The sequence below is a fragment of the Pseudophryne corroboree genome, chromosome 6 (genome assembly GCF_028390025.1).
Source record: "Pseudophryne corroboree isolate aPseCor3 chromosome 6, aPseCor3.hap2, whole genome shotgun sequence".
Lineage (NCBI taxonomy): Eukaryota > Metazoa > Chordata > Amphibia > Anura > Myobatrachidae > Pseudophryne > Pseudophryne corroboree.
Window position 1 is genome coordinate 273,801,619 of NC_086449.1, and position 18,812 is coordinate 273,820,430.

General features: G+C 45.6%; 1 protein-coding gene across 2 annotated transcripts in view; it reads right to left on the bottom strand.

The window, feature by feature from the left end:
• Positions 1-18,812, bottom strand: part of SLC12A1 (solute carrier family 12 member 1) — a 188,443-nt gene that overhangs the window by 28,053 nt on the left and 141,578 nt on the right. For both annotated transcript variants that reach the window (XM_063926056.1, XM_063926055.1), the window contains one exon: positions 1,667-1,810. In XM_063926056.1, the coding sequence (XP_063782126.1) occupies positions 1,667-1,810 (144 nt within the window). The remainder of the gene's footprint in view (positions 1-1,666; positions 1,811-18,812) is intronic.

Consider the following 18,812-nt stretch of genomic DNA (forward strand, 5'->3'; position numbering starts at 1 on the left):
GCCGGCAACCTATTACTGTCGGTAGCAAAAAATGAGTCAATAGCTTATATCACATCTCTTCTAATTTATAAATTTTCCTGCAATCATTTTATTTGTGAATACATAAGCAGGAAGCCAGGCTGCTTACGATGCAATAAGTGTAACCTCCCTTCAAGCCAAATGCAAATGTTGCTATAGCCAAAGTACGCTATTATTTAGTGGGAGCGATTCTGACAGCTGAATATAACATAAAATAGTTCTAAGTAGACATGCCAGTAATGTATATAAATTACACAGATATTTCTTCAGGCTCTAATTTTAATTTAGATGAAGTAATATATTTTACTTCTAGGGGACCATTTTGCAATCATACAGAAAACAGAATACCTTGCAAAATATTTTTAATAATGTGTATACATACACACACACCGGAAACTTCTATATGTATGTATAGGGGCCAATCCTACTTGCTGCGATGATCGCAGCAGCAGACGCACTTTACGGCGACCTGAATTACTGGAAAAGAGGAACTTACAGTGTTTGATGTGTGTTGTTACACTATAACAATTAGCTGATAAACCTGCAAAATGTACTGACTTATAGGGGCCCAGAACTACAGTGGAAGTCAGAAGCCTAAGAAAATGACTATTAACAGCAACTCAAAGTTCACAGTGGCCAATCTAAATGAAAATCAAAAAATTCAAAACACGCAGCAGCTACTAGCAGGACTGAAGACAGTTGATAAGGCATCCTGTTATGGTCCCGGCCCCGAATGCGTGACATCAGGATGTCACAATGTTACAAGCAGTTCAGTCTGAGCAACAAGCCCAATCAGAGAAACAGGAAAATGACCAAAGTAAAATGTAAATATATATTTAGCTGAACCGGTTTTTGAAGAAAAGAGGAAGTGGTGCTGCTTCTACTTGCATCTAGAGGGAACAAATACATTCCATCCAAATGCCTCATCTAGATGGTTAAAGTTGACAAATAGATGAAATCTGTCAATCAGCTCCAGACCTGATAACTCAGACCCAATATGGGGCCTTCATAATAAATATTGTTGAGTGGGGATGTTAGAATAATGTATATTTGATTTATGTGCTTATAGTGAGACAAGTGCTGTACAGTTTGTGCTTGTAGTTATGTTGTCGATAAAGTTCTTTTTAAAGGATAGTAGACAGGAAACTGCAATCTAACAGCGAGTATTATTTGTGTCACTATAGTGTAATTGTCCCCATACACTTATGTGACTTCTCAGATGGGGAAGTCGCATAAGATTCACTTGAGCTCCCTGGCAGCTTCCTGGGTGGCAGAATCACATACGATACATTGTATGTGGTCTTTTTGCATACGATGTATCGTATGCGATCCTAGCCAAGGCTCCGGGATCCAACACATTTAAAGTGTAGTCCTTGCGACCTCCGATTCTGATGAGCATGGGATCGCGCATCGAATCGGAGGTAAAACACTTGCGATTTGCCACTTTTCATCCGATTTCTCGGCCTGATCTGTCAAAATCAGATGAAATCGGCCCAAATCGCACAAGTGTATGGGCACCTTGAGAAACAGCCTATAATAAAAAACATCTTTACCACACCTAGCTAGGTTCAATATTAGTGATGTAAACTATACACACAACACCAATGTCTTGTAGGAGAAACCGGTAAATCTACTGCAGTAAAGTTACCTTTTGTAGATGAGTTAGCTGTAATATTTAACTTTGAGGACTTGCTGAAGAACCTGCGAATTCTGCTATTCCCATTCTGAAATTCATTTTCTTTCATAGTAGCTTCAAGTGCCAGTCTCTCTTGTTCCAGCCTCTGCAATTCATCTAGGAATAAAAATAGAACGGTAGAAATGGATATGAATGGGAAAAGTTTCTGGAACATTATAATGTGCACCAAGATTCTGAAACATTATACAGCAATCCTCCACTTAGCGCTGTAAGTGGCCTACTCATCATCACTTAATGGCCCGTTACACTAGTTTCCTCGTGTTTTATGTAACGGACCATTCATTATTAGGGGTATGATAGAGCCGCCTAATATTCAGCATAAAGCTTGCCTGCGAGAACAAATACTGTGTTTGTTCCTGGAGCCCTGCTCCTTCCTATAAGAAGGAGGTCCAGAGTTGTGTAGACAGATCTGAGCGGATCTCTCCACCGCCTTCTCATTGTGTGCCCAGCGTCTGTCTGACCTCAGATCACACATGTGCAGTAGCTGGCAACAATGGTGGCAAGTATCACTGCTACCGAAGTAGTAGCGTTACTAATCACGTGACAGCTGCTTTTCGGAGCAGCTGGTTACACACCAGACCAATGCTTAATTGCTCAGGTGATAAGTATCCCCCGCCGCAACTCTCAGCGAGTTGGATACTTAATCATCAGAGGCCATCCGATGAATAGACCCCCTTAATCCCTTCCTGAAAACTGGAGTTTTAACCAATAGAGCAATTAATGAAAACTGAACCTCATAATTGACTGAAATCAAATTAATTTGTTACCAAGCTCCTGAAAATTGTACCAAAATGCAGTAATGCAGTATGGTATTTCCAAATTTTCTCTAAATACATCCTCTTCCTCTCCGCTTGTCAAAGCTGCCTGCATTCACTTGTCACTTCCAGTGATCTCATGCAATAACCTGCCTCTCAAGCTGCTACATATTAGATGTCTCCAGCCATGTTACCAGCTGCCTTCACATGAAATCCTGCTCCATTAATACAATTAGTATACATGTCCAGCATGAGTTTAATATCCAACTTTTAAGTTCAAAACAGGTATATTATAAATATATACCTGTAGCATAAAGGGCTTTATATAGAAAAAGTGCTAATCAAAAAGCTTAATACTAGGAGATTACTGTATTGTGCACACAGATTTTTAAGCATTATTTTGTTGCCTTTTTAGTCCAAAACTCTTGCACAAGACTTATGGTGGGTACACACTAGGCAATTTTGTAAACAATATCACTTATTTTTAACTTCATGAGCGATATTGTTTACAATATCGCCCAGTGTGTATGCAGAGGCGTCACCGGGTGTGGTGACACCCGGTGCGCACCCTTCATATCGCAGCGCACCTGCGGCGCGCTCATGGCAAATGGGGCTTTGTCATAAAAAAGGGGGTGTGGCCTCACGGGATAGCCACTCCGGGGACGTGCCCAGCATCTCTGGAGATGCTGGGCTGTTCTCGGCTGCTCCCGGAGACTGTCTACCAGCACTTTCAGCTCCTCTTCTATGACAGGAGCCGGGTGCTGTAGCAGACTTTCATACTGCAGCACCTGGCTCCTGTCTTTGCGGAGGAGCCGACATTTGGTGTCACCCCTTCCAGGCGTCACACCCGGGTGTGGGCCACCCCCCCCCCCCCCCCGCACCTGCCTTGTGAAGCCACTGTGTTTATGCTACCATCGTGACATCATGATGTCATAGTGTGTATGCACTATGTTGGCGGCCCAGGAGGGGAGGGGAAACACTGTGCGATATCGCTCATGGAGCGTATCGCATAGTGTGTACCCACCATTATATTACAGAAAGGATACAAATGCTGGGGCAACCCAGCCAAAATTATTTAACTGTTTGTTTAAAGCCAAAGCAATTCACTTCATTCTCAAGTCATTTATTGTTTTCTAAATTAATCTTTAACAGCTGTTTAAACAGTACATGAAAAAGACTGATTAAATGTCACACTATTTTTTCTAGAAATGTTTTCAAACTGGCCATAATTCAACTCTAAAGTTAGTGACCATATAGGGATAATGAATAATTTAAAAAAACAAAGATGGCACAATGCATTATTATTATTATTGGGATCCGGTCATGTGACTGGCGCTTGGGATCCCGGCGGTCACCATGCCAACTCCGGGATCCCGAGCAATCAAAATGGCAGCACATAGAATGCCGACCCACAAGCACTATTCCCACTTGTGAATCCACGACATCCATAGAGTGGGAACGCGCACCGAGGGGCTTTGTTGCGCTCGACCCCCTCCACCCATCAGCATTCTGCTGCCGGGATCCCGGCGTCGGTATGCTGACCTCCGGGATCCCCAGCGCTGGTCTCCAGCCCCAACCCTTATTATACTATGGTGCCACAAAATGTATGTAGCACAGTGCAGAGTTTAAAAAAAACACAATTATACATCAATACATAGGCAGTATCCTACCACGGCTAATTACCTCCCCTGGAGCTATCCAATTAGCTTGGAAGCCAGCACTCATCAGGGATTTTGTTTCAACTGCCTCACACTGGCGAAACCAAATCCCTGATAATTTATTCCCTGATAGCGGCTGCGAAAACACACAGGTCAGTGACTTTTTGTGGATTCTATAAATTCAATTAGCTGTGATAATTTACCACAGGTTAATTGATCTCCAGGGGCTTTCCAACTAGTCCCGAATGCACCCCGCAGGCTGCACTTAACAGGCTTTTTTGGGGGGTCTGAACTAAAAAGATATCCCAGATAAACTACCTGTTTTCGGGTGCCACAATCGTCTTATCTCATAGGTCCAGGAACTAAAGGTTAATGCCCTAATTTAACAGGTAAAAAAAAGGAAGCTCTAATTGAATGGCCCCGGCGTTAAAGCACAAAGCTACCCCCCTTTTTCATGCATGTTCATTTAACTGGTCTAATTGAATTCCCCCTAAGTATTATCTAGGCCCTCTTCATCCCTCACCTCATGCTGGACTTGTTAGAGAAAACACTCATAGGGCTATCATGCCTTATTTACACTGCGCCATGCACAACAGCTGCAAGTAATGCATTCCTACATACCTCGAGGTGATTCCTACTTGTACATCACCCTAGAGGGTCTACAACACCTAAAGAGCACCTCTAGCCTGATGGTATGGCTTCATTATAAAGAAGTATCTATTTCCTATATATTTTTGATTATTCCCATCACATACAAGAAACGATGGCCTATTTATATCACAAATTACATATATTAGCACTGGAGAAGGGACATCATTCAGGATTAAGTACAAAGTATTTTGTTATCCATTAGTGTGATAGGAGCATTAGACTGTGGTAAAGGTTCCTCTCTGGGAAAGTTACCTTTTATTGTACAAGAATGAAGAACAAAGCTAATCTTCCATGTCTAGCAAATGGCCTATAAAATGGTTTCTACACAGTGGATAGTAGACTGATACCAGCCTCAATTACCCATCCTGGCATTTGAGATTGCTAATACTTCTTTTTTAATTAGGCTCTGCTATAATAACATGATGACTGTATTTAATAGGATATAGCGGTAATCATGCATATGATTCAGTTGTAGAGGTTATCAGTTCTCATTTTTTTCTCAATGTAATCTAAACTCTTTACTTTGGAGTTTGATGTCTTATATTCACAACACAGCTATGTCATGTACCCACTTCCAGCACATGTACATCATCATTTAGTGTACAGAAATCCTGCAACAGAGACGAGGAAACACGTTTCAATACACATATCCTACCCATGGCTGCCACCATATACCATATAAAGGGGATGCCGTCAGGATCCCAGCAGTCAGAATCCCACAGTCAGAATACCAACAGCAGAATCCCTCTGGTAAGTACTGCGGTTAGGCACTAGGGGAAGAGTTAGAGTTAGGCTGCGGGGGAGGGGGTAGTTAGGTTTAGAATACGGGAGAAAAGGGATAGGGTTAGGCTGCAGGATGGGATGGTTAGAGTTAGGCTGTAGGAGGGGTGGGTTAGGGATAAGGGTAGGGATCTGTTGGGATTTTGACCTTCAGATGCCACTGTCGGCAGAGCCAGTGCAAGGATTCCGAGTGTACTAGGCAACATTTTACTCACCGCCCCTGCTCCCTCCAATTTATAATATGCCACTCATTAGTGTACCCAGTTTATAATATGCCACACAGCAGTGTCCCAAATTTATAATATAGAATATATGTAGAATATGCCATACAGTAGAGCGCCAAAATCACAATGTACTTCATAACACTTCCCCCAATTCATAATATGGCACAGATCTGTGCCACATATTTCTTATATACCACACAGCTTTATCCCCAATTCCTAATTATGCTACACAACAATGCTGCCTATACATAAAACATGCCACACATTTCTGCCCCAATACATAACATGCCACACATCTGTGCTCCAATACATAATATGCCACAGATTTTTATCACCAATACATAATATGCCATATATTTGTGCCACCAATATATATGCCACACATTTGTGCCCCCAATACATAATATGCCACACATTTGTGCCCCCAGTACACAATATGCCACACATTTGGGCCCCAATTCATAATATGTCACACATTTGTGCCACCAATACATAACATGCCACATATTTGTGCCCCCAATACATAATATGCCACACATGTGTGCCTCCAATACATAATATGCCACACATTTGTGCCCCAATACATAATATGCCACACATTTGTGCCCTCAATAAATAATATGCCACACATTTGTGCCCTCAATACTTAATATGCCACACATTTGAGCCCCAATGTCATGGGCTGGTCTGATTGTATCCCAGAAAATGACCTGGGTGAGCCAGTGGAGGGCGCAGGGAAGCAGAAGCTAGGTGGCTTGAGATATGGATAAGTCATATACTGGAGCACTCCGGAAGATTACACAGTGAGCACAGAGAATTGGAGAGACCTGAAGCAGAGGCATGGAGTCTAACTCGCCTGGGGTTTTCGCCCTGCCTGACGAGCAGGTCGCGACCCCCTGCTCATGTTTTTCTGTGTAGGCTGTGAGACACTCTGGTATACTGGGATGATTAATACTGGATTATACTGAAGTGCTTAACCATCGATGGTGAGTCCGATGGTGATGTGGGAAGGTAAGTATGTTGGAGATGGTGAACTCAGGAGTACTTGAGTAGCTGAGGATGACTAAATCGGTATGGCAGCCGATTGCGTGAGGACAGTTTGTGTATCAATGGGGGAGGGAAATGTCCGATAATAGAGCTGGTCAGGAAACTGATGATGCAGCCTGAGAGCCGAGGGCAGGGTCGGACTAGGAACCGTATAGCCTGGGAGCTGAGAATATCCGGAGCTTGTGAGGGTAATCCTGGACTGAGCACAGCAGACTGGTAACACACTGAGATGAAGATAGTGGAAGTCTCTGGTGGCAGGTAAGTAACCAGGAAAGGCAGGTACAGCAGGACACAGGTAACCGGATCTCTTAAGCAAGCCTGGAGCCTTGGGAACTAGTGCTGGAGAACTTGAACTTAAAACTAACAAATCTCCTGGCCTGGATGGATTTCACCCAAACGTTTTAATGGAGCTAAGCTAAGAAATAGCAAGGTCTTTATATTTAATCTTTAGTGATTTAATTACATCTGGATTGGTACCAATGGACTGGCAAATAGCAGATGTAGTGCCATTATTTAAAAAGGAAAGCAAAACCCATCCTGGGAATTATAGAAAAGTAAGTCTGACATCTCTAGTGGGGAAATTTTAAAAGGTACTTAGGGTCCTGCAAGATTATTACTATGAACCAGCATGGGTTTGTGAGGAATAGGTCATGTCAAACAAACTTAATTCTCTTCTATGAGGAAGTGAGTGTGAACTTAGACCAAGGTAACGCAGGTGGTATTTTTAGATTGTGCTAAAGACTTTGATACGGTGCTGCACATGAGATTGATACATAAACTAAAGGGGGGTACTCACGGAGAGATCCATGCTTAAAATCTAAGCAATCTGACTAGATTGCTTAGATTTTAAGCATAGATCACTCGTGTGTACCCCCTACAGCGATAGCGATGCGCAGCCCCGCGCATCACTATCGCTGGTGCTAGATTGGCCTGCCATGCAGGCCAATCTAGCACGTCGCTCATTTCACCCGCTGGGTGAAATAAGCGGCCCCCCCGTCTCCCCTGCACGCTCAGCACAGATCGCGCTGTGCTGAGCGGCGGGAGAGATGTGTGCTGAGCGGTTCGATCAGCACACATCTCTCCCGTGTATAGGGCCCCTAAGAGAGCTTGGTCTAGGTAACACAATTTGTACTTGGGTCAAAAATTGATTGGAAAATCGAGAACAAAGAGTTGTGGTCAATGGTAAGTATTCCACCTGGGCTAAAGTATTAAGTGGTGTACCTCAAGGGTCTGTACTGGGGCCTCTTTTTTTACATATTTATAAATGACCTGATGGTCTTGAAAGTAAAGTGTTAATTTTCGCTGATGACACTAAACTGTGTAAAATAATCAAATCAGATAGAGATGTTGACTGTCTACAGAATGACTAATCAAACTGGAAATTTGGGCAGTCAAGTGGAGCATGAGGTTTAATATAGAGAAATGTAAAGTTATGCACTTTAGGACAAAGAACAAACATGTAATATATAAATTAAATGGAGAAATGGTAGGGGAATCGGTTATAGAGAAAGATTTTGGTGTACTCATTGACAATAGACTTAGGGCCTAATTCAAATCTGATCGCAGCAGCAAATTTGTTCTCTAATGAGCAAAACCATGGGGGTCATTCCGAGTTGATCGCACGTAGCAACTTTTTGCTGCCCGTGCGATCAACTAGATGCTGCCTATGGGGGAGTGTATTTCTGCATAGCAGGGCTGCGATCGCTTGTGCAGCCCTGCTATGCCAAAAAAGTTTCCTGTAAAAGAAGACCAGGGTAAGAGTTACTTACCCTGTGCGATCGATCCAGCGATGCAGGTCCTGGAATTGACGTCAGACATCCACCCTCCAAACGCCTGGACACGCCTGCGTTGGACTCACCACTCCCCGAAAACGGTGAGTTGCCGCCCGGTTCTGCCTTCCTCCTGTCAATCTGCACTTGCGCAATGCGGCCGCCGTGAATGCGCAGTTCCGACCCGATCGCACGGCTGTGAAGAAGCGCAGTGTGCGATCGGGTCGGAAAGACCCCCTATGTGCACTGAAAGGGGGCAGATATAACATGTGCAGAGAGATTAGATTTGGGTGGGGTTTGTTCAAACTGAAATCTAAATTGCAGTGTAAAAATAAAGCAGCCAATATACACAGAAACAATATAACCCACCCAAATCTAACTCTCTCTGCAAATGTATATCTGCCCCATCCTGCAGTGCACATAGGGGGTCATTCAGACCTGATCGCTCGCTCGCTATTTTTTCCAGCGCTGTGATCAGATAGTCGCCGCCCATAGGGGAGTGTATTTTAGCTTTGCAAGTGTGCAATCGCATGTGCAGCCGAGCACTACAAAAAAAGTTTTGTGCAGTGTCTGAATAGCTCAGAACTTACTCAACCCTTGCGATCAATTCAGCCTGTTCTGGCCCGGAATTGACGTCAGACACCCCCCCCCTTCAAACGCTTGGACACGCCTGAGTTTTTCCTACCAGTCCCAGAAAAAGGCCAGTTGACACCCAGAAACGCCTTCTTCCTGTCAATCTCCTTGCGATCGGCTGTGCAAATGGATTCTTTGTACAATCCATCGCCCAGCAACGATCTGCTTTGTACCCGTATGCTGCGTATGCGCATTGCGGTGCATACGCAGTTCTGACCTGATCGCAGCGTTGCGAAAAATCCTACCGTGCGATCAGGTCTGAATGTCCCCCATGGTTTTGCCCGTAAGAGAACAAATTTGAATTAGGCCCCCAGAAACAGTTCCCAGTGAGAGTGTGCAGTAGCAAAGGGAAATAAGGTATTTGCATGCATAAAACAGGGGGTGGAGATGAGGGATGAAAGTGTAATTCTGCCACTATATAAATTGTTGGTACGGCCACATTTGGAATACTGTGTACAGTTCTGGGCACCACACTATAAAAAAAGACATATTGGTACTCGAAAAAGTTCAGAAAAGAGCTACCAAACTGATTAAGGGCATAGAGTCGTTGGACTATAAGGAAAGGCTAAACAGGTTAGATATGTTTACATTACAAAAAACGTGACTAAGAGGAGATATGATTAATATATTTAAAAATATATCGAGGGGCAATATAGGGAATTATCCGGTGGGTCATTTATCAAGAGAACTGAACGCAGAACGCGTGGCCACCCCAAAAGGTTAGAAGAGTGGACCTTTCACACCCAACGAAGGAAGGGTTTCTTCACAGTGAGGATGGTAAAGATGTGGAATACTCTGTTGGAGAAGGTTGTTTTAGCTGATTCAATTAATACGTTTAAAAAAGGGGTAGACACATTTTTAGCAGAAAAGGGAATCCAGGCATACAACCTCTATTAATTAGATTAAGTATGAGTTGAATTAGTTGGACAAACTGTCTTTTCTCAACCTAAACAACTATGTTACTGTATATGCATAATATACCAAACAGCTGTGTCCCAAATCTGTTGTATGCCACATACTGTAGCGTGAATTATGCCATACAATGTCTCCAATACATATGTATGCTACACATCTATCCCGTAATATATATGTCAGCACCCATTAAGGCCATGCATACACACTAACCCTGCCAAGACTCATTAACCCACACTCACCCTGTAAATCCACCCCTCACACACACTTGCTCTATCAGCACTCATTAACACACACACACACACACACACACACACACACACACACACACACACACACACACACACACGTCTCCTAATCCCTACACACAAACTCACCCACTCATTAATCCTTTCTCCTCAACAAAAAGGTATAACAGACATACCTTACCTAACGCCATTCAGCAGCAGCAGCTCCTCGTGTTGCTTAGGCTGCAGAGCTTCCTATGTGAGTGACTGACTGCCAGCAGCACCCTGTGGGTACGGACAGGACTGCAGGAGAGAGAAGGGTCAGCCACCACTGCTGCTGACTCGAGTCTACCTACCCCACTGACCAGTGGGAGTGCAGTACTGGAAGCTGGATATCGGGAGGCTTGCTGGTACTGAAAGAGACATCCATCTTTTTCTTTCTTTTTTTTGTGGACTCAGCGGTGACCTCCAGTGTTCGGGACCCTTAGGCACAGAGCCGGCCTTAGGCATAGGCAAACTAGGCAAATGCCTAGGGCATTTGGTATGCTTAGGGGCACCAGCAGCTTCTGCTGATTAAAATGATATGTGGCATGCCTATATTCTGTGTGTGACTCCGGCTGTATCTGCATACGAAATGCTACGTTGCAGTGTATTCCTGGAAATCACTGTAATGTAGCATTTCGTATGCAGATACAGCCGCAGTCGAACTCAGAATATAGGCATGCTGCAAATCATTTTAATCAGCAGAAGCTGCTTGTGCACCCTAGCCACATAGTAATGCAAATAAGATGCATTTTCATAAACAAAGGCGCCCGACGTTAGCAGAGCTGCCAGCTGACACATGCCAGGCATCTCCTGCAGAACTAGTGACGGTGCTAGGGGGCACCAGCCAAAATCTTGCCTAGGGCATCATATTGGTTAGGGCCGGCTCTGCTTAGGCAGCTGCCAAAATCTGCCTAATGGTAGCACTGGCCCTGGCTGTCGGCATTGTTACCATTGGGATTATGACTGCAGGAATTTCGTACCGGCATAAAGTTTCCTTACAGCACGAAACTAGGGGGCTCATTTATTAACTAGTGATAAAACTTGTGTATGATAAACGCTTGTTGCGTATGATACATAGTAACATAGATTTTGAGGTTGAAAAAAGACAAATTGTCCATCGAGTTCAAACTGTTAAGGCCCATACACACTTGACGATGCACACATCGTCAACGACCGTCGTCAACGACTTCCCTTGAACTGCTGAGCAAACGACATGAGCATACACTACACCAAAGACCAAAGACCAACGACCAAAGACCAACGACCAACGACCATTCAGCTTCCAATCTGGACAGTGGATTTAAATAATAGCCTGGCAACGTCGTTCGTCGTTGGTCGTTGGTGTTATACACATTCAGCGACGTCTATGGTCGGCAACGACCATAGTGTAAATTGAGCATACATGCTCCACAGATGAACGATGGACGTTAACGTCCCGCGGTGCCGCGCATCGTTGGTCGTCGGATGCATACACACTTGACGATAATAATGAACGACGTCGTTGATGAGGGCTAAAATGAACGACGTCGTTCATTTTATCGTCAAGTGTGTATGGGCCTTTAGTCTTAAAAATATTAAGGCCCATACACACTTGACGATGCACACATCGTTAACGACCGTCGTTAACGACTTCCCTTGAACTTCCCTTGAACAGCTGAGCAAACGACATGAGCATACACACTACCAACGACCAAAGACCAACGACCAAAGACCAAAGACCATTCATCGTTGAAGCATCCAAGCTGAACAGTTTATTAAAATAATGAGCTGGGAACAGGGCTGGTGAACAGTGGCTTGGTCGTTGGTCGTTCACACCATACACATTCAACGACGTCTCTGGTCGGTAACGACCATAGTGGAAATTGAGCATACATGCCCCACAGATAAGCGAGGGTCGTTAACGTCCCACGGGGCCGCGCATCGGTGGTCGTCGGATGCATACACACTTGACGATATAATGAGCGACGTCGTTGATGAGGGCTGAAATGAACGACGTCGCTCATTTTATCGTCAAGTGTGTATGGGCCTTTAGTCTTAAAAATATTACAGTGGGAGATCACTAATTTTAACTTTGGTGAATGTTTAACCGTTATGTCCATTCCCCTTATTTTTATTTTTTTTAATTTTTTTACTTTATTATTATTATTATTTTATTTTATTACTATAGTGCGTGATTTATCCACCATAACACTGTATATCCTTATCCATTAGGAATTTATCTAGCCCCTTCTTAAAAGTAATGACCGAGGGGGTCATTCTGAGTTGATCGCACGCTAGCTGTTTTTAGCAGCCGCGCAAACACATAGTTGCCGCCCACGGAGGAGTGTATTTTCGCTTTGCGAGTGTGCGAACGCCTGTGCTGCCGAGCTCTGCAAAAACATTTTGTGCAGTTTCAGAGTAGATCTGAACTTACTCAGCCCTTGCGATCACTTCAGTCTTTTTGGTGCCAGAATTGACGTCACACACCCGCCCTCCAAACGCCCGGACACGCCTGCATTTTTCCTACTACTCCCAGAAAATGGTCAGTTGACTCCCATAAACGCCCTCTTTCTGTCAATCTCCTTGCGATCGGCTGTGTGATCGGCTTCGTTAAATCCATAGCTCAGCAATGATCCACATTGTGGCCCTCATTCCGAGTTGTTCGCTCGCAAGCTACTTTTAGCAGCATTGCACACGCTAAGCCGCCGCCTACTGGGAGTGAATCTTAGCTTAGCAAAATTGCGAACGAAAGATTCTCTAAATTGCGATTAGAAATTTCTTAGCAGTTTCTGAGTAGCTCGAGACTTACTCTGCCACTGCGATCAGTTCAGTCAGTTTCGTTCCTGGTTTGACGTCACAAACACACCCAGCGTTCGCCCAGACACTCCCCCGTTTCTCCAGCCACTCCCGCGTTTTTCCCAGAAACGGCAGCGTTTTTTCACACACTCCCATAAAACGGGCAGTTTCCGCCCAGAAACACCCACTTCCTGTCAATCACATTACGATCACCAGAACGAAGAAAAAACCTCGTAATGCCGTGAGTAAAATACCAAACTTCTTAGCAAATTTACTTGGCGCAGTCGCAGTGCGAACATTGCGCATGCGCAATTAGCGGAAAATCGCTTCGATGCGAAGAAAATTACAGAGCGAACAACTCGGAATGACCACCTGTACCCGTACGCCGTGCTTGCACATTGCGGTGCATACGCATGCGCAGTAAAGACCTGATCGCAGCGCAGCGAAAATCGGCAGAGTGCGATCAACTCGGAATGACCCCCCCCGAGTCCGCCATTACTGCTGTCTCAGGTGGGGAATTCCAAGTACATATTGTCCTTACTGTGAAGAAACCTTTCCGTCTCTGTGTGCGAAATTTCTTCTCCTCTGACCTAGGCGGGTGTCCAGCCTATCAGCTCCTAACTGTCATTTGTGCAGCTCCTGTCATGTTTGATACATGACAGTTAGGAGCTGATTGGCTGGAGCACTATTTTTCATATGCAACAAGTTTTATCTCTCACAACGAGTTTTATCACTCGATAAATGGGTCCCAAAGTTTTTTTTATCACACACTCTCCTTTGTTTTAGGAGGTTTCCCTTTCAGGAATATGACTGTCATGTTAAGGCCATACAGGGAAGCAGTTCAATAAATGATAGCAACAACACCACTGAAAAAGTGATTACTATGAAGGAGAAGAAAATGTATTTGCATCTTAAGTTCCATCAAAGCATAGAAATGACAAGTATTGTACTGCATACTTGCCTACTTTAGATTTCTTCTCTCCAGGAGGAGGAGACGCTGCAGGAGGCTTCAGGGGGCGGGCCATGACATCATCAAGCCCCACCCCCACACAGGAAAACACAGCGATTCGTGGGTCCACGGGAAGGGGGCGGGGCTAAAAGTATGCAATTTGCGTCGTTTTAACCCCTTCCCCACCCCGTGGACCCCAGCACAGAACAAGGCCGCCCAGCATGTGTGAGGTCACCCCCTGATGCATCCGCAATTCGATTGCAGAGGAATGGAATCTAAGGTTGACCGCTGGCGCGCTGTCAGGCGGTCATTGACCATTTTTTTTTCTAAAGCGACTGCATGTGATGTCACGCAGCTGCCCCAAAAATGGTCCTGACCCGCCCACAGTTTCCCTGCGTCGGCCCTGCAATGCTGTAACTCCGCCCCATAATGCCCGCGCCTGTCAATCACATTGCGGCTGCATCCCTCAGGGATGCGGCTGCAATGTGTAAGACCACCTTGATGCGGCTGCATCCAGGTCTAAATCGGGCCCATAGTCTTTAAAATTCACATACCACCTGATCAGTCTCCCATTTTTCCTTTTCCATACTCCTTCCATGGCTCCTCACTGTCACATAAATGTTTCCTCATTGTGAGTTGCTTTATTTAATTGGGATCAGTATGAAATACCTACAATCAAAATCCCGACGGTCAAAATCCTGACAACAATTGACCGACAGTCAAAATCCAGACAACGTCAAAATACTGACAAGGTCAAAATAACGACATTTAAAATACAGACAAGGTCAAAATACCGACATTTAAATTGTTGACAGGTCAAAAAGTCGACAGAAGTTTTTCATTGTTTTTTTGGTGTGTATGTCGACATAGGTTGATATGGACACCATATAAGTGTACCGCGTCCCCTCGCATGGCTTGCTGCGCTCGGCACACTATGAACAAGTCTTTCAATAAAAACAAATCATGAAAAACTCATGCCGACTTTTTGACCGGTCGACATTTTAAATGTCGGTGTTTTGACCTTGTCGATATTTTATATGTCAGTTTTTTGACCATGTCGGGATTTTGAACTTGTCAGGATTTTGACCGTCGGTCAATGGTTGTCGGGAATTTTCACTGTTGGGATTTTGATTGTAGGTAAATTGATTGCATCCCATTTAATCACTGCAAAACACACAGAAGTAGACCTGCCACCCTGTCATGCCAGCAGTAGGTAATTCCATTTCTTCATTCTATTCTTGAAAGATGAACAGAGGAAAGTTGGAAGCTGACAGAGAGATAATTGATCTCCATAGGGAAATGCCTGCAAAGCACAGCCATCTATCCAAAATGGGTGATTGAACAGAAATGGGAAAAGCAGAACATGCTCTACTTTCACTCACCACTGCTCCGTCATCCACTTTGGAAAGATGGCCGTCTACAGACATTTATTATTCAATGAGGAAATTAATTTGCTTTTATTGCTATTTGCTATCGTTAGGTTTCATTAGCCTGCCAATGTGCCTCTGAGACATTCTCATGACCCACTTTCTTCTCCCTAGATGGATGTGGTACTTATTTCATTATTTTTCAGTTGGTATGCTGGTAGTTACACATTAAACAAATTATTTTTATTAAAATTATAATGTTAGTAAATCAAGTACATAAAATACTATTGAAATATTACTACTAGTTATTGTATTAGTGTTGTGCAAAGATTAGTTCATTAAATAAACAAACTAAACTATCAGGAGGGCTTAAGGTGCATACACACTAGGCCAGGGGTGGGGAACCTCCGGCCCGCGAAGCCGTTTGGTCCGCACACCCGCTCCTCTCAGCGAAACACGTCACCGCACAGTCCGGCGGCAGCGTGTCTCAGCTGTCACCACACGGAGGAGAGCGCGGCTATTGTCGGGCGCGGGCGGCGGCGTGTAGGACTTGAAACCAGCCACCGGTTCTTGAGCCAATCAGAGCTCGCGGACCGGCAGCCAATCAGGAGCCGCGGCTGCCGGTCCGCGAGCTCTGATTGGCTCTCGAACCGGCGCCTGGTTTCAAGTCTTACACGCCGCCGCCCAACATAGCCGCGCTCTCCTCCGTGTCCCCGCCGAAAGGAGCGGTAAGCGGGACGGGGGGGGGGGGGGGGGGGGGCATCTGTATACCTGGCACTGTGGGGGGGGGGCATCTGTATACCTGGCACTGTGAGGGGCATTTGTTTACCTGGCACTGTGGGGACATCTGTATACCTGGCACTGTGAGGGGCATTTATATACCTGGCACTGTGGGGGCATCTGTATACCTGGCACTGTGGGGGCATCTGTATACCTGGCACTGTGGGGACATCTGTATACCTGGCACTGTGAGGGGCATTTGTATACCTGGCACTGTGGGGGCATCTGTATACCTGGCACTGTGGGGACATCTGTATACCTGGCACTGTGGGGGCATTTGTATACCTGGCACTGTGGGGGCATCTGTATACCTGGCACTGTGGGGACATCTGTATACCTGGCACTGTGAGGGGCATTTGTATACCTGGCACTGTGGGGGCATCTGTATACCTGGCACTGTGTGGACATCTGTATACCTGGCACTGTGGGGGCATTTGTATACCTGGCACTGTGGGGGCATCTGTATACCTGGCACTGTGGGGACATCTGTATACCTGGCACTGTGAGGGGCATTTGTATACCTGGCACTGTGGGGGCATTTGTATACCTGGCACTGTGGGGGCATTTGTATACCTGGCACTGTGGGGGCAATTGTGGATCTGGCACTGCACTATTGGGGGCATATGTGTATCACGTTCACGTCCCATTTTAACTGGCCACACCCATTTTTTTGGCGCGCGCGGGGGCAGACTTGTATGGCCCCCGAAGGATTTTATAAATATCCAAATGGCCCTTGATAGAAAAAAGGTTCCCCACCCCTGCACTAGGCGATAATAATAAACGACGTTGCTCATTTTGCCCTTCCTGAGCGACGTCGTTTACTATATTGGCCAGTGTGTATGCAACGCCAAGCGATCGGCGGCCCGGAGGATCGTTAACGACCCTCGCTGTCGGCTATGTAGGCAGTTCAGTTTGGACTGTCGTCCAAAGACTGCATGCACTGTCCGGCCATGGCGTGACATCACTGATATTGTAATTATATCACTCAGTGTGTACGCATTGCCGCCGACCGCCCTGGCACGGAAGAGAACACACTAGGTGACATCGCTCATAGAGCACATCACCTAGTGTGTATCCACCTTTACTCTATAAGGTCCAGGAGCAGAACTAGGGGTGTTACAGCTAGTGCATTGTACCAGGGTCCACTGCAATGAGGGTGCACGCAGTTGGTACTGCAGGCCGTAACAAAGAAGGAATGTGGCATGGCTAGAGGAGTGGCCCCTCCCCGTCACCTACAGTCCCTCCCCATCACCCACTACGCCTCCCTATCACTCACTGCACCTCCCTATCACCCACTGCCTCTCCATGTCACTCAATGCCTCTCCCAGTCACTCTCTACCCTCACCTACTTCCCCTCCATCACCCACTGCCTTCCCGTCACTCACTGCTTCTCTCTGTCACCTTCTGCCTCTCCTTATCACCCACTGCATCTTGCTATCACCACCTGCCTCTCCTTTTGACCCACTGCCTCTCCCTATCACCCACTGTCTGTCCGTCGCCCACTCTTCTCCCAGTCATCCCCTGCCTCTTTCTGTCATCATCTGCCTCTCCTTATTACCCACTGCCTCTCACTGTCATCCTCTGTCTCTCCTTATCATCCACTGTCTCTCACTGTCACCCAGAGGCGTTACTTGCCTCAGTGATACCCAGTGCTGTGGCGCAAAAAGTGGACGGGGCTTCATGGGGAAGTGGACAGGGCTTTACGGAGGGGGCAGGGCTTCATATCCCAACCCCCATTTTCTGTCACTCCTGGGAGTGCTGTGGCTGCTGTGCTGGCTCCTAAACAGTGACAGGAGTCAAGTGCTGCACATAATGTTAAAGTGCAGCACCCGGCTCCTGTCACTAAGCAGGTGCCGGCATTTTGTTGTCACTTTCACCCTTTGGCTGGTGACACCCAGGTGCAGGCCGCACCCCCCTTGTGACGCCACTGCTGTCACCCACTGCTTCTCCCTGTCACCCACAGCCATGAGGCATATAATTAACTTGGGGTTGGTTGAGGAGAGGGGCCCAAAGCAAATATTTGCACCTCCCAATGCACGCACAATGGGGGTAATTCTGAGTTGATCGCAGCAGGAACTTTGTTAGCAGTTGGGCAAAACCATGTGCACTGCAGGGGAGGCAGATATAACGTGCAGAAAGAGTTAGATTTGGGTGGGTTATTTTGTTTCTGTGCAGGGTAAATACTGGCTGCTTTATTTTTACACTGCAAATTAGATTGCAGATTGAACACACCCCACCCAAATCTAACTCTCTCTGCACATGTTATATCTGACCCCCCTGCAGTGCACATGGTTTTGCCCAACTGCTAAAAAATTTCCTGCTGCGATCAACTTGGAATTACCCCCAATGTGTATTACATTTACAATCTAAATTGCTTTTCTATATGAAATTCAAGTTTTTTTGTGTGCACCTCCCATGCTTTCGCAAGCTTGCACCAATTAGGATTGACCCCTAAGTGACAAGGAGAACTATTTATTGATTCACAACATCTATGAAGCCGCTGCAGCGTTGAACACAAATGGGCGG